This window comes from Lolium perenne, chromosome 4 (assembly GCF_019359855.2).
Source record: "Lolium perenne isolate Kyuss_39 chromosome 4, Kyuss_2.0, whole genome shotgun sequence".
Classification (NCBI taxonomy): domain Eukaryota; kingdom Viridiplantae; phylum Streptophyta; class Magnoliopsida; order Poales; family Poaceae; genus Lolium; species Lolium perenne.
The window spans coordinates 85,114,229-85,131,334 of NC_067247.2; the positions used below are offsets into that span (position 1 = coordinate 85,114,229).

Consider the following 17,106-nt stretch of genomic DNA (forward strand, 5'->3'; position numbering starts at 1 on the left):
TAACCATTTTGTGTGGCGCCCCTCACATCGGCGCCACACCTCACTGTGTGGCGCCCGTGCTGGCGGCGCCACTCTCCCAGCCGACATGGCGCCCTCGACGATGAGCTGTGCGTCGATCCGACGTGGCAGGATGTGTGGCGCCGCTCCCATCGGCGCCACACGGTGAAACTGTGGCGCCGCTCGAAAGGGCGCCACACATCCACTTAAGTGTGGCACCCGCGCCCGCCCCAACCCGAGCTCTCCTTCTTCTTTCTTTCTCTCCTCTCTGCTTCTCCTCCAACTGCCGCCGCCGGCCGCCTCTCCTCCGCCCCCACTAAATCCTCCACGGATTGGACAGATCCGGCCGGCCAAATCCATCCCATACAATCCTCAAGGTATTCCCCTTCGTTGCCCTTCGATTCATCCAAGATTTGCTCCGATTTAATTCGATTTAGACATGGAACCTAGATTGGAAATGTTGGTTGTTGAATCTATATTGATGTGTATGTGTTGAAATTGATATCCTCATGTATCTATGTGTTGAAACCCTAGATTTGTGGAAACCCTAGACATGAAATTTCATGAATGTGTATGTGTAGGAATGGCTCATAATATGGTGTATTTGTGTAAACATTTAGGATGGTGTGGCTCCTAGATCAAGAGTATGACAGGGATCACCGAGCTTTTCATATGACAGAGAGGAGAACGGATCTTCACCCTTTGAAGATTCGTTACCATGGCACAGTGGATATGGCGTATGACGAGAGGTACACGGAGTTCATCCAGCCCACCGGTCTTCTCCCGTTCATCACGCTTGTAAGCCGGGGGGGGGGGGGGGGGACATGAACGCCGCGGCACTCACCGCCCTTGTCGACTGGTGGAGGCCGGAGACGCACACCTTCCAGTTGAGGGCCGGCGAGATGACCCCTACTCTACAGGATGTCTCAATGATACTTGGACTTCCTATTCAGGGCGAGCCACTGTGTATGAACACAACTTCTGATGGGTGGCGCAGACAGATGGAGCACCTTATTGGCATGGCTCCTCCGCCGCCAGCAACTCCAAAGGAGAGAGCTCCCGCCGGCGCATCTTTCGGTTGGATTAGGCTTAACTTTGGAAAATGCCCGGAAGGGGCCAACCGTGACACTATCAAGACATACACCCGAGTGTACTTGTGGTACATGATTTCGAGGACTCTCTTTGCTGACAGTGGTGGGAAGTTGGCCATTGGTGTTGGCTGAAGGCGCTTACGGTGTTGGAGCACCCGTGGAGTTGGGGAAGTGCGGCACTTGCCTACCTCTACCGGCAGGTGATGATTTGCTATGTGTACTATTCTTCTATACTAGTCTGCTAGACAAAGTACTAACCCAATGTCTTATGTACGCAGTTGGACGACGCTTGTCGCAGGACTGGGAGTGGCGGTATTGGTGGATGCTTGCTCCTACTTTCTGTATGGAGCTGGGACCGCCTATCAATTGGGCGGCCCAGGATACTCAACGAGAGGCCATGGCCTCATTACCCGAACAACCCTGACCGGGAGCCGACTTGGGCATTTCTTTGGGACAATGTCTCGGAGATGACGAGCGATCCAAAGATCATGTACAGGCACTACACTGAGGAGTTGGATACTCTTACCGCTGAGCAGGTAACCGATTTTAATCCATCACTCTTTTGCAATGGGAGTTCATAAATTATACTGGTATGTTATAAATTCTGAAATATTTGAATGATGCAGGTTGATTGGGAGCCATATGGTACCTACTACCATATTGGCGCGGGGATGGCTGACCTCAACCCCAAGTGCGTTGAGGAGGCGCGTTTCTGGCGTATGCGCTGCCCACTCATATGCATGTGGCTTGTTGAGTACCACCAGCCGCACAGAGTGATGAGACAATTTGGGCTGTATCAGGAGTGCCCACCTCAGTGGCAAGACACGGACCAAGCGCTTCATAGGTAAACTTCTTGAATCATGCTATGGAAGTTTGTTGATTGAAGAGATAGAATCTAACTTCTTGATTCTTGCAGGCTTGATAGGGAGCGGCAGAGGAAGATCACAAATTGGCCTGACCATCATAGAGGCCACGTCACAGCGTTCCAACACTGTTTGGAAGCGGTACGGAATGCTGGCCATGTGGAGATTGTCCCCCACGACTTGGCCGCTTTCAACAACTATCTCCAATGGTTTCATCAAAGCACGCGTATCGAGTTAGTGAAACCCGCGTATGATGACGACATCTTGGACGACCCCATCGAGTTCGATGAGGTTGCGCAAAGCCAGCACGACATCTATGCTCGCAAAGGAAGATCGACTTCTATTGCTTCCGAGCTGAACTTCGTGGTAATGTATTCTCTCGTTAGCTAGTACATCATCTACATTGGCATGTGATCGCTCAAATTTTGTATAATATGTTTGTCGCAGCGGTCCGAGATCCAAAAATCAGCTGAGGAGTGCGAGGTTGTTTGGGATCAGAGCCATACAGATGAGAAGCCTATTGGACCGATGCGACATTTCATTAAGGTATGGTCACCAACTTTAAATGTAAGCTATTGTGTTTGGGTGGCTTTGTAACCATGACTTCCACGACGCAGAACACTGCACGAAAGATGCGGCGGTTAGCCAACTTGCTAGGTTGCCGCGACACCGAAATTGTGGCTACATCCTCTTCTGAAGAGGCGGAGGTATGTACTATTTTGTTGCTGTCAAATATGTGCTTACTAGTTTCAACTTTTCGTAATATCATGTGTTCATGTTTCTAAAGATTCCTGACGACGACACCATCCTGAGTCAAGGCATTGTGAGTCAACGCAAGAAGCAGGCCGCACGGTCTGCGTACCAGTTGAAGCCAAGGGGCAAGGCTCCAGCCCGATACACTCCAGATGATTATGTCAACCGAGGAAAGAAGGTTGTCATTGAAGAGGATGAGGCGCCGCCGCGGAGATCATCTTTGAGGAGGATGAGGAACGATGAGCCGTTATCTTCTGAGGAGGAGGAGCAGCAGCAGCAGGAGCAGGAGGAGCAGGAGGAGCAGCAGCAACAAGACACACAGCAGTGGACGAAAAGGATGGCCGTCCGGAAGCAGCCCGTGAGGACAACACGTCGAGGACGACACTAGGATTTGCTACGTGTTGTTGTGAACTCTATCTTCATAAGTATCGTGTTTTGAATCTATGTCATTTCGAACCATGTCTCTAATGCTACTTGTTGTTTGAATCTATGTGCTACGATGTGAGCTATGATGTGTTATATGTGTATGTTCTATGTGTATGAAATTGCTACTGTTGTGTTGAAAACTGGTTAACTAAGGCAAGAATTTTCATGGTTTTAACACAAGTCAACAAGTGGCGCCTCCCACGCTGGCGCCACACCTCACTGTGTGGCGCCGCTCCCATCGGCGCCACACATCCTGCCACGTCGGATCGGTGCACAGCTCAGCATCGAGGGCGCCACGTCGGCTGGGAGAGTGGCGCCGCCAGCACGGGCGCCACACAGTGAGGTGTGGCGCCGATGTGAGGGGCGCCACACAAAAGGGTTAGATGAGTGAAATAGTTTCGCTGGAGGATCAATCTGTGCTATAGTTGCAACAAAGGGTTATTTCTGTGTAAATCGCCTCCCCGTGTTGCCTAACATAGGCGGCTCGGACGGCGCGTGGATCCCCTCACATGTTGCCTCCTCTCCCACGCCATAGCCAGGGTCACCACAGGGGCAAAGCCCCGAGGCTGATGGCGATGGTGGCACTACTAAGAAAATAACTAGCGCTAATATAGCTAGTAGTAGCCCACATTTCTAGTGGCGCACATTGCTAGTGGTGCGCTACAGCTAGCCCATTCCAACCAGAGCACCAGGTTAGGGATGCGCCATTGATGTGTCTAGCGTGGGGTGAAAATTTTGGGCAGCCTTAGCAGTGGCGCATGGCTGCACAAAATTTCCAGCCCCGTGGATCGCCTTTTCAGTTTTGAAAAAAATAAAAAAACAATAGAAATTTCAAAAAAATCCTTTGAGATGACTATGTGTTATGTGCTCTAGTTGTTAGGAAAATTAGCAAATATGAATTTTGATTTTATTTGCAAAATGGTGCCATGTTTCGATAAAATGGCTTTCCCGGTTTGCATACGACCTCCCATGAAAAAGTTTTTTAAATGAAAATGTATCTACGGAAAATTTTACCTACGGCTGTTTAGCGATTTGATAGATTCCTCAAAATCGAAAAAATAGATTTTTTCAGCTTTTAGATTGCAATGATTTTTTTTAAATAGTAGTGGTGCATCATGACATGGTGCGCCACTCCTAACCTTCCCTCCATCAAAATTCAAAATGTGGCAGGCCACCACCTACCCCCACTACCCTCTTATCCACCTCCCTCCTCCCTCCTCCACAAATTCCTCTACTCCTACTCCTCTCATGCATCCTCTTCTCCTATTCTTCTCCTCATTCCTCTCCTCCAACCACTCTGGCGCATCTCCCTTGTCTTCGGCCTCCTCTCCTCAAAGCACGCTGACACCCCTCCCTCCCCTTCGGCGGTCCTCTCGTCCATCCTCTCCTCTCCTCCATTCTCCATCCTCTCATCTCCTCTCCTCTCCATCCTCTCCTCTTCCTCCCCCTCTTCTCCATCTAACCTCTCCCACTGCCTATCTAATTCGGAAAAAAACGAGCAAAAAAATTGGTGCTAGCTGAACGGGGCAAATAATCCGGAGAACAAAAACAAGCAAAAAAACGAGAAAAAACAAATCGAGAAAAAATGGTGCTCAATCTAGATCTTGATCTAGTTTAAAAAATTTACAAGTGGCACACCCTAATAGTTAATAGTGGCGCACCAAGGGGGGTTAGCAGTGGTGCACCGCTTATGAGTGGTGTGCTAGTAGTGGCGCAGCACTAGTACCCAAAATAGGTGTGCAACTAGTAGCCTTCCTCCTAGTAGTGTGGGGCCATCTCCCTCACGCGATGGAGGCAATCTTCTCAGCGATGGCGGCGCGCGATAGCGGCAGCACAGGGCTGGGGCTTCTCGGCCGCAAGTGCGGTTCGACGAGCTATGGAGGTGCATGAGTCAACCTACTGTCATCAAGGAGTTGCGGAAGAACATTGTGCAATGAGGGATCCGCTTTCTCCACCTCATCAAATAGAATGACACCGTATGGATGTCTCCTAACTGTCTCGGTTAGTTTTCCACCATCTTCATAGCCACAACAGCTTCAAGAATTCAAACACCAATGTAGAAATGCTAAAAACTAAGAAGAAAATATGCAGTATACGAGTTAAACCTCAGAGACGCTGCAATGAGACCTGTCATAGATTCACAACTGGCATTTTCAGACATGTCAAAGCGAACGAGCATTTTCTCATCACCAAATAGTTCTTCAGCAAGAGCTTTAGCATGCTCCGTCTTTCCAACACTAGTCGTGCCCAAGAAGAGGAAAGAGCCTATGGGCTAGCAAGGATGATCAAGGCCAGCTCTGGAACGTTGACGAGGGGGCTCCTCGGCAATGCCCAGCATGAGTGGCTTAGGGTTGATGAAATCCTGCAGGTTAACACGAGTCATCCGATACCAAACGAGCAAGAGGTGAGATTTATCCAGGTTCGGGGCCCACGATGAGGTAAAACCCTTACTCTTGCTTGTATGATCTTGATTATCGATGAAAAAGATTACAATGGTGCAGCCGATAGACTGCGTGGTGGTGATCTCGTCGGGAGGCAAGGTTTCTAGGATTTGGTGTATGCAGGATTGCGTAGGTTGTGAGGATAGGGTCCGGCAGGCCTTCTCCTGGCCTTTATATAGGAGGCCAGGTCCCGAGAATCCTGCACAGATTCAACTAGGTTACAAGTAAGATCTAATCTATCTTTTCCTTAATCGACGTCTCCTTGCCTTGTCCTTCAAGAATCCGCCTTCTTCCATCTTTCCACCGCTGCAACCGACGTATTGGTCCATCATGGGCTGCGGTGAATCTCATGGGTCCCCTGTTGGGCCAGAGGAGGTAGGAGAATGTCAGGTACCCGAATGGTAATGCCCACATCAATAGCCCCGAGTGAGTGGCCGAAGCAAGGCTTCGGGCAGGGGCTAAAGTTGCCATCATCTGAAGAATGTTGAATCTTGTGCTTGATGTAGAGTCAAAGTTGTTTGTTATCGGGTGCGCAACCAGCGCTCCCGATGGGAGTAGCCCCCGAGTCTATGGGCGGATGCTTGCAACCGTGCGTAGACTCAAGTTGTACTACTCGAAGCTCTTCCCGTTGACGTTGATGTTTTTTGAATTCTTTCCATCATCCGATGACTTTTAAATTTATCGGTTCTTCAAAGATTATGGGCTTGAGAGAAGCCGAATAATTAAATATACGTAAGGGATAAAGTAACAATCCCAGATTTACTCGATGAATCGAAACTGGATAACTGCCGGAGCAAAGCAACGTTACCCTACATAGATTCGAGTCCCTGGGCTCGAATCTGGGCAGCTAGAACCTTCGGGTCCGTTCCTTTTGTCAGCGAGGTTTCCATCTTTTTATCGGGTGCGCGGCCAGCGCTTCCGATGGGAGTTGCCCCCGAGCCTGTGGTGACTGTGAAGTAGTTATGTATAGGCTGTAAACTGTCGAGTTGAGTATCGTAGGTTTCTTCGGGTGCTCCATCATGGAGGAGCCGATAATTTTGATGATGTCACCAGGGACGTGGAAACTGTTGCGGCACGTCTGACGGGACATGACCTAGTGGGCCTGCCCCATGCCTGCACGGTCAGTTAGGAAATGACCGGACCTTGATCGTTAATAGAGGCATTTCTTTGATTCTCGTGCATAGTGAAGGAAGTGGGTCGACGGTTTCTCTCACCTTGCGACACGTGTAGAACCAGATTTCCATCTATTTTCAGCGGTGCGGATCTCATGGCTCAAATCCAAAGTAATTTTACTTTATAAGAAGAAGAACACTGCATCCGCTGGCGCCACCACGAGCGCCACCGGCCCGAAGGCAATCGGCACCGCGCCAAAATTAACCTGCCGCCGCTGCTAGGGACACCCAATGTGACTGGACGGCATCCACAATTACTAAGCGCAACGAGAAGAAGATGAGGAGCCTGGGGCTGATATCCGACGATGAGAAAGATGTCCTCTTTCCAGGTTCATATTCCCGTCCTAATCCTCTGGACAGATTCACTTTTATGTTTTCCGCTTTTCTGTTTCGTGGACTGTCTCTTCCACCCCATGAATTTCTTCGAGGCCTCTTATTTTCGTACGGCATTCAGCTCTGGTAGCTGACACCAAATTCAATTCTGCATCTCGCAATTTTTAACACTATCTGCGAGGCCTTCCTTGGTATCGACCCTCACTGGGGCCTATGGAAGAAGATTTTCTCCGTCAAACGCTACAGCGGGGGCAGCGGACCCTACGCTGTAGGAGGGGTTGGCTTCGTTGTTCGGAAGGAAGTCAATTACTTCAACTTCCCGATTAAAGAGTCCGTCCAGGGTTGGAGATTTAAGTGGTTTTATCTCAGAGATCGAACAACTTTAGGGCATCGCTCCGACCTGCCAAAGTTCACAGACGTCCTAGAAGCAACGCCGAAGAAATCTTGGCAGAACACCTTGACTGCCGAAGAAAAAACCAGTAGCCGACGATTTATATGAAAAATTCTTGGATATGGAGAACGCTGGTGGCCAAACAATGATCGGCCTTGAGATTGCTGATGTGTTCCTGAAGCGCCACATTCAACAAGTAATGTCTAGAGCCCACCAGATGTGGTTTTACACTGGTGCCAAATATGTGACACAAATCAACACCGCGGAACTGTTAGAGAAAGAGCTTCTAGACGAAGTTAGGCGCCTCACGTATTTCAGTCCAGAAGACTCCATCCCCCTGGTGGCCCTTCAAGACCCATATGAGTTCCACCATCTTCCGGCCAAGGTGATTTTACTGTCTTGGCATTCCATACTCGATATGTTACGTGTACCCGATAATTTTTATTTTACTCTGAATTCTCCTTTGTCTCGTCAGGCCTCCACTGTCGCAAGGTGCTATCCTTCTGTACCCGGGACTGGGGAAGAACCCGAAGATGATGAATCCGCGGGCAATGTCGAAGTAAACGTCGAGGTGGTCGAAGACAGTGACGCCACCGAAGACAAAGAAGAGAAAGAAAAAGAAGAAGACGACATTGATGGCGTTGGAGCCCTCACTGCCAAACGTCGGAGGGAGCTTGTTGATGAACTGACCGATACAGCGGAGTCGAGTCCTAGTGGCCATAAAAACGATGATGTTGATCGCGCTCTTTTTGTAGGTGCAGCTCCCGAGACGTCGATTGCTCAGCCGCCCAAGAAGCCATCAGGCGTCTTCGCTGATGACGATGAGTTATTGTTCGAATCGTAAGCATCTTTACTTGTTTGTGCTTCGAAATTACTTAGTGATTTTTATCTGTGTTGCTGATGTAGTCGAATCTGGTCATATAGCGACGCAGGGGAGGTAGCTCCTCCACCTTCGAAGAAGGCGAAGATCGGCTCCGAGAAGGAGGCGACAAAGGAGATGGAGGGCAACGTCCACAAATCCATCGAGGCTCTACTAGGTAAGTCACTTCGACACCTTCAATCTCCTTTTCTTCTTGAATTGCTCTGACTTTTTGCCTATGTATTCATCTTGTTTAGGAGCTGCCGATATACATGCCGATCACGTAGGTAAGCCTCAAGGCGGCATGATTCTCGGCCATCATCTTCTCCAGGCCTTGGGTGAACGCAATGGCCTATGCCTCCCAGGCTAGATCGGCCTTGGTAGCCTTATGGCCTCGGGGACGCGGCGGAAGGGCTTGACGGCCATGATCGTCGTCTTCGCTGTCGAGGTTGACCGTTGTCCCATTCTTCACAGCTTCATCTTAGGCTGCAAATCTTGTTTTCCACTTTTGCGCGTCCTTGAGCTTGTCCCAGCAATGGACCATATGGTATCCCTTCTTATGCACTGCCTTGAACCTCTCCAAGGCCCGGGATACCTGCAATCACGCCAACGCCGCTAATGATGTACGTAGAATGATGTAAATAGATTAGAATGATGATCGTTATCTCTTGTTTACCACTCAAATCACGCCAGCACCGCTAACAGGATGGTTAATAGTATGTTCGACGGCCGAGCAGAACTTGCTTGTCTCTTGTTTGATGTAGTTCCATCTTTTTCTGAGGGACTCTTCCGTGCGAGGGCTTGGGATGTGGTAGGGCGGGTGCATCTTGGTCTCATTGTACTCCTGTATGACCTTGGCCCAATACACCTGCCCTTTTGTTGGGCGCCGTTAATACAGTCATGGCTTGTTGCACTTGTCCTCGTCGTCGATGAATCCTTGTGTCCTGTGGCTCTCCCCCTTCTTCTTGGTAGCATTGTCTGTGGTGAGGACATGCTGTGTTGGCGCGTCCTCAAAGTCGTCCACGCACACGGGTGTTGGCTGCATGGGCTGGGCGGAGAACAGCCGCGCGCCATCGATGTCCTCCACATCTTGCGTCGGTGCCCACCCATCATGCGGCCCTTTCCCGGCCCGGTCGTCGCCAACGAAGCCGCCGCCGAAGATCATGGCCGATGTCTGCCTCATTCCGGCCCTTCCAATAGGCCTACGAATGACCGGACGTTAGACGCATGATACACGGCAGTCGCACACATTGAGAGAGCTCACGTACCGGGTCATCCATCGTCGGGGCAGGCGGTGCCATTTCGTCGAACAGGATGCGGGGCACCGGCATGCTCTCTTCCGGCAGCTGGCGCGTCTTGTGTGTCGCGCCCTGGCACGAGTCACCGCTTCTAGGGGTCGGTTGAGGTCGGGAACCGGTGCCCCGTTCAACTGCACCAGGTGGACCTGCAAGGGAGCGGGAGTTCAAGGGCGCAGGTGGGAACTTACCGAGCTTACCGACGAGGCCGGAGGAGCGACACCGGCGATCCCCTCTCGCTTGACGAGCATGTAGCCCTCCGCTAAGCTCGGATGGAGGGCTACTTGCGCGACGCCGATTTTCATCTGCATCTGCCACGTATGCTGGTTGGCGGCTGCAATAGTCTTCTCCGTTAGGTTCCTGCGCCGGCCGCGACGATTCGCGGCCTCGGCATCCATGGTGGTGGCTGCGGCGGCGAGGACGTCCATCGCTTCTGGACTGCTTGCACCGGTCTACTTTGATTTTTCATGCGGGGAATGGCCACTGGCGGGAATAATATCGGCCTCCCTGCTACTGACGCGCGGGTCCTACGTCATTTTCGGCGGACACTCGGCGCGAGCGTGGAGCGTCCGCGGAGACGCAAACCTAGCGCATATTTGGGCCAGATTTGCGTCTCCGCGGACAGCCCGGTCACTTTGCGTCGTCTCGCTGAAGCCGGACCCAAACACATTTTCGGTCACGACGGATGCAAACAGTCACTCAGCGTCCGTTTACCTCGCCCTCGCCCGTTGTAGATGCCCTTAGTTCCTGAATAGGCTAATCTTCCAGGGAGAGCTCTCCGACACGCCGTCGAGCCTTTTCAGGAACATGACCAGCCTACCGCAATACTCGCTCTGTAGCGTCGATTTATCAGCCTCGCTCCCGGTCAGAACGTTGCGCACGTTATCAACCCCGCAAGCGGCTTCCCGCAGTTCGACGGCGACGAAGGCGACGACGTGCTGCCACTTGGCATGCCAGGGATGCCGCGCACGCGTTGTTGGGCCGGCTCCATTGTGCAGCTTTGGTGCACTCGACGGCAATAATACGCACCAGCTGCACGGCGGAGGTTGAGGACCTCGTTCTGGCTGCCCTCTGTGACCGATTGCCACCCAGTCAGCGTGCGTTCAGGAAAGTACCAAGAGGGAAACCGTACCTACCCCATGACAAGCACTAGGAGCACGACGCCGAAGCGGAGCACGTCGGACCTGGCCGACACGGGGACACGCTGGTGCGGCGGCGACCTCACTAACTCAGATGACCTGAACGCGAACATGGCATGCGCTAATTGCGGCGCGCTGACGAGAGGGAACACGCCGTAGCCATGATGCGAAGCTGCAGCTCAGCGTCGAGGTGGATGATCCTTGACTTCCCGACGAAGTACCCCAGGTTCCTTATGCCGCCGTCCATGCTCACGAACCGCATCGCTAGGATGCCAAGCTTCCGGTGGATGTACGGCGAAGTACCTGGTGTCTCCTTAGCTCCTTCTCGTGCAACCTCGTCGGCGGATGTGTGCGAGAGGTTCCCGGCAGCTCGGCGCCATAAGGAACCTGGGGTACGTCGTTGAGCATTGACGCATCGTGCATTGAGCAATCCAATATTCAAATGAGCGTTCCTGTACTGACATGTTTGCTATGTTCCGCTTTCAATTGCGTGGGGCCAAAGGTCAGGTTTCACTGTGATGTCAGATATGTGTACGGGTATTCCCTCCGTATTTCGAATAGAAGGGAAACTGGCAGAAATTTTTGCTATACTTTTGGTTGATCTTCAAGCAATCATAAACGGTGGATCTATGGGGGTGCCAGGCACCCATGAGCCAAAAGTCCGCGTCGATAGCTTTCTCCAATATATATACTCATTAGTGGCAATAATAGAGGTGAAGTAATGATTTACTGCAGCTTGCCCACACAGTTTATATTTATATATAAAAAGTATTCCTTGTCATGGGTCTTTTTGAACCTCCAACATAATTCATAAATTATTTGAACTAAATGTTTCTAGTGCAACAAGGGTGTTCCACGATGCTTCAATGTTATATTGTGATCCAAATTTATAAAAATTCTATATAAATTCATAAGAAGTCTATATATATCTCTTGTAAGACACCGGCTAAGGTTGATCAGATTATAAGATAACCTACGACGTTTGTAAAAACTCCCCCATATAGTGAAATTATGCTGGCCTACATCCGTGGTTTTTCCCCTTTGTATTGGAGGGGTTTTCCACGTTTAAACATTGTGTCTCCGCTGCGTTTTCCTTTTCGTTCTTCGTTATTTAATTTTCGCGTTTATAACAGTGACACATTGAATTGCACATCACATCCTTTAAGGATTTCACATTTGCAAGTGAGCCTTAACAAAGATGGGCATTTATACTCCATCATCTTCCCTTTGTTTTCATCCATGCTCCGAAGCCGACATGGAGATCTTTTATGCGGCAACCACAATTACCTTGGGAAATGGGAAGAAGACCCCTTTTTGGCAAGCCCCTTGGCTTCACAGTAGAAAGCCGATCGACATCGTCCCTCTCATTTATGCAGTGTCCAAGAGAAAGAATTGGAAGGTGTCGCATGCTATGAATGGCGAGGCGTGGATTAGCAAAATTACTTTGGATGCTTCTTTCTCCTTTGACCATTTTTCACAATTTGTCGACCTTTGGTCCCTTCTCTCCACCATCAACCTCAACCCCGAGGTGGAGGACGATATCACTTGGAGGCTTACCCCGAGCGGGAACTACACGGCAAAGTCGGCTTATGAGCTTCAACATCTTGGGTCAATCACCTCGCCCATGAACAAGACGATATGGAAGGCATGGGCGCCCAAGGTTAAATTCTTTGCATGGCTTGCCAACCATGGTAGAATTTGGACGGCCGACCGCTTAGCTAAACGAGGTTGGCATAATTGTTGTCTTTGCCCCCTTTGCAAACAATGTACGGAATCCACCGAGCATCTTTTTGTCCATTGCCGCTTCACCATCCGCCTTTGGGACCTTGTCAAAAATTGGTTGGGGCTCACCTCCCTCAATGCCACACAATGGACTAACTTCGATACTCAAGGTTGGTGGAACTTCATGGCAGGTGGAGGAATGCCCCACCGCAAGGCAATGGCATCCGTCACCTTGTTGGTCTCATGGGAGGTTTGGAACGAGAGAAACGCTGGAGTCTTCCGCTCTAAGAGTGCGCCGGCACAAGTAGTTTTCGATAGAATTAGGGGCGAGGCCCGTCTTTGGGTGTTAGCAGGAGCTAAGAGCTTAAGTAACTTGATGCCGCGAGAGTAATCCCTTTTGTAATAAGGTCCGGTCCGTTTGTAACCGCATGCTCTTTCATGATAAACCTTCTTCTTAATTAATAGATTGGGGCAAAGCTTTTGCCCCCGTTTCAAAAAAAAAAAAATTCATAATGATTAGGTGAGCGCGTATTAAGGAGCGGGATTGAAATTAATGAGTTAATCACCAGTGATATAGCGGCCAGCAAGCCGCGTGGCAGCGACAAGAGCTTCCTTCTGGATTTCCAAGCCATAGTGTTTTTCGTACCTCGTCTATAGACCCTGTAGAATTGCCATGGTGGCATCTATGCTTGGCTCCCCGACGTGTGCACTTTTTGGAACCGCCGCTCCAGTGGAGAATCCTTCTCAATGTACGTACGGTACTGTTTCAAAGTTGTCGCAGCCACACAGCGAATCCGACCACGGGCCAACGCTGGCTTCAACATGTCGGCGGCATCCGTGCGACTGCCCTCGCACCATCCGGCGCCAATAAGCATGTGCATCTCGTCGATGAACAGAATAACCTTGCCGTCCGAAGCCTCCACCGCTTTGATCACGTCCTTTATGCGCCTTTCGAACATGCCGCGATGGTTGTCCCAGCGACCAAAAGCCCCGACACTACAGGAATGGCGCGCTGCGCCGACGGCCGTGGCGTACACCGACGGCCAAATGTCGGGACCGTCGGCGTACGTCCGGTCCAGGGCAGCGGCCCAACGAGCCCCTCCGCGTAGTCGTACCCTCGACGTAGAGCACCATACGCCGACGGCCACCCTCGGCGTAAAAACAGCCGTCGGCGTAGTGCCTGCGTCTACTGCACAGCTGCTCCGCGTGTGACGGCCCGGTTACGGTGTTAGCGAGGCGCCGAGGGTGCCCCTCGGCATAGTGCATGACCTACCTATGCCGACGGCCACCCTCGGCTTAGTTTTTTTTCTATTTTCTTCTCTCTCCTTTACCGAGATGCGCCAGAGTGGTTGGAGGAGAGGAATGAGGAGATGGGCCGAGCCGCATCCCGATGCATGGGAGGAGTTGGTTAGGACGAGGTGGCTCGGGATGGACGAGGACTTTGCAGCCGTGGCGAGGCGGAACGCGGAGAACCGAGGCGACGGTGGCACACACTGCGGGGGAAACCTCAGCTACGAGCGCTACAAGGGGAAGATGGTATGTATACATTTTATTTTCCGTCAGGTTCAAAGTTGATACTCACAACATTTCCTTTCGCGATGCAGAGGGCCGAGTTAGGACCCGACGAGGAGATTTCTGACGTCGAGGTATACAACAGGATGCGGCTTAAGAGGCCCGATCTCTCGCAGCCTCAGCCCTCGCTCCCTGAGTACTTCGGCACCTACGCCGAGGACGCCGAGAACTACTGCGCGATGGTGAGGCATCGTCACCCGGAGGTGGATGACCCCATGACCGCGGAGCTCGACGAGGAGTCGTTGGTCCTTTCGTCCGGAGGGTTGCCGCATGGCCGTCTCAAGATGCTTAACAAGGCTGTGAAGCATAAGCTCACCACGACCTTCACGCGTCTCAAGGCGGGCCTCACCAAGGACAGCCCCCCTCTCCCGCCTCGTCGCCGGGCTCGGCAACAACCCGCATACGACGTAAGTTTCCCTCATTTCCATCCTCTTTCCGACTTTCGTTCATACATTGCTAAGTGCTAACGAGACATGAATTTGTGAAATTGTAGCCTGACTTCGAGGCGGCCTACGTGGTCGCTCATCAAGAATATCAGGTGGCCTTCAACCAGCAGCAGCAGCAGTTCATGGAGTACATGGTATATATACATGTAAGTTCCAACCTTTGTTTTCGCAAATGATGACAAGTCCCACTTTTCCCTAGTTTGATGCTTCATTTCTGCAAAGACTGACATGTAAACTATCTTGTAGGCGTTGATGGTGGCCAATCAAACTGGACAGACAGTAGATTTAGGGCCGATGCCTCCCTTTCCGGGGCCGGCGCCAAACATGCCATCGAAGGAAAATTTCGCTGCGGAGTACTATGGGAGAACAGCGGTAAGTTCTTCGCCAAACCGAATACTACGGCTTTCCTTTGCCTCGCAAATTGCTAACATCTCGGGAACATGTGTGTAGGGAACGGGATGTTCCGGAAACCAGGGTGGTGGGAGGGAGATGACACCGGTTCATCATGGTGGTCCTTCTCCCGGTGCTACTCCCGGTACTTCTCCCGGTACTTCTCCCGGTCCTTCTCCCGGTGGTTCTTCCGCAGCTTCTACTGGAAGGAATCGGCCCGGGCCGGTGTTTAGCGGCGACGAGCTCCTCTAGTTGTCCCATGTATCTTATCGACACTATGGCACCATGTATGCACACTATGGCACCATGTATGCACATTATGGCATTATGTATGCACTATGACACTATGTATGCACTTCATGTTATGTGTATTTGCACTTCATGCGAAGTTCCTGTGAATTTTATGTGAATTTTATGTGCTTTTATTATCTGCCAAATCTGGAAAACAGCAAAAAAACCAAAAAAATTGACCAAATGGTCCAAGCTACGCCCACGGCTTCCCCCTCGGGGTAGCGTCGACATGGACCAAATGGTACTGGCTACGCCGACGGTTTAACCCTCGGGATAGCTTGCGCCAGGCGAGCCAGGAGATGCCGCGTGGCATGATATGCCGACGGGGAGGCGCTCGGCGTAGCCGCTCGCCAGGCGAGCCAGGAGACGCCGCGTGGCGCGCTATGCCGACGGGGCGGCGCTCGGCGTAGACACGGCGTAGATGCCACCAGGGAAGCCACGGGCACGCCACGTGGTGCGCTATGCCGACGGTGTGCCCCTCGGCGTAGCACAAACGGCCGTTAGACGGACGGCTCCGGTCACTGTGCTACGCCGAGCGCCGCTACACCGACGGGTGGGGCCAACCGTCGGCCCTCTGCGGCTACGCCGACGGCGACGTCTACGCCGAGGGTCACCTGTGCTCTGCCGAGACCGACCTTCCCCGAGGAGCTACGCCGAGGGGCACCGTCGGCGTACCGTGTGCCGAGGGCAACGCTGTGCTACGCCGAGGGCCGGCGGCCGTCGGCATATCCCCAGATTCCTGTAGTGGACATCGAGTTCCACAACGCGGGCACCGGCGAGAGCAGCAGGGACCTTTCCGGCGGCAATGCGCTGGGCGAGGCCCTCGGCTACGTCTTGCCTACCCCTGCATCGCCAACGAGTGCAACACAATTCTTGTTCTAGCGGCAGAGTATGTCAACAACATGATCGATCTCATCGTCCCGGCCGATCACTGGATCCATTTTGCGAGCCGACATCGGCATATCCCAGCCATACTTCCGCAAGCATGCACGACGATGGTAGTACCTCCATGCCCCCCAACAAATACCGGCAGCTACTCCAAGGCAGAACAAAGTTTCAGCGTCCCTAGAGATAAGTCCGCGAGAGCAGGACAGAGAGGCCGCCAACTGATCGTAGACTGTAGGATGTGCCATGAACCCATCAAAATCAATAGGCCCCAGCCGATCGTAGACTGTACTCCTTGCCATGACCCCATCAAAATCCATAACCTGAAGTCATGAACAAGGCCAAACAAATGGACTGTTTCATACATATATACAGAGCACAAGTACTTGCTGTACAAGGATTAGGGTTTCCTATTTTGTAGGCGGTGGAGTTCTGACATTAACGACATCACTCTAACTATAAGTCCTAGGATAATCACGACATCAGAATAACAAGATCCGGCAAACTGAGGGACAAAAAATTACTGTACCCTTTTCCAGAGAAAACTGACGAACAAAATATCACAACTATATTGAGCGCGGCTGCTTCGATGATCCCCGCCCTTGCGCCGCCTGCTCCACCGAGTCTGCGCCCTTTCTCGCCCCACGCCCAGGAGTACTCAGTCCTCACCGCCCCAACCTGGTCTGGTGCGCGCAGGCGGGACCGACGATTGCTCCGCCGCTGGCTGCTCGGCCGGTCACACATGTTAGTGTTTGTGCATGACGTTAGTGGGTTAATGGCTGCGTATTAGCCGTGTGAGTTTGGCTATATAAGCCACTGTAACCAGCTGAGTTGAGTTGTGGAGTGGAATACAGAAAAAGCACTACGTGCGTGTGTGCTAGAACTCTTCATGTGTATGTGTGCATCTTCTCCACCATGTTAACGTGTGTGTATCAGGGGAAATCTATCAATTGGTATCAGAGCCTTCATGGTCTGAGGCCGTGGAGCATGGCCATGCCGTGCGTGCGGGAAGCGCGGCGGCCGCGGCGGACCTGCGTGGT

The 17,106-nt window shown here is 51.8% G+C and overlaps 1 protein-coding gene across 1 annotated transcript; it reads left to right on the top strand.

Annotated features, from left to right (window-relative positions):
• The first annotated feature begins 1,516 nt into the window (after positions 1-1,516).
• On the top strand, positions 1,517-1,936 carry LOC127348484 (serine/threonine-protein phosphatase 7 long form homolog). The gene is made up of 2 exons (XM_071829055.1): positions 1,517-1,624; positions 1,715-1,936. Exons 1-2 carry the CDS (start codon positions 1,556-1,558, stop codon positions 1,934-1,936), a joined length of 291 nt encoding a protein of 96 aa, XP_071685156.1. The 5' UTR covers positions 1,517-1,555.
• The last annotated feature ends 15,170 nt before the right edge of the window (positions 1,937-17,106 follow it).

Coding starts and splice junctions, on each gene's coding strand:
- LOC127348484 (XM_071829055.1), top strand. CDS start 1,556: ATGACGAGCGATCCAAAGATCATGTACAGGCACTACACTGAGGAGTTG. Junction 1,625..1,714: donor ATACTCTTACCGCTGAGCAG/GTAACCGATTTT, acceptor TGAATGATGCAG/GTTGATTGGGAGCCATATGG.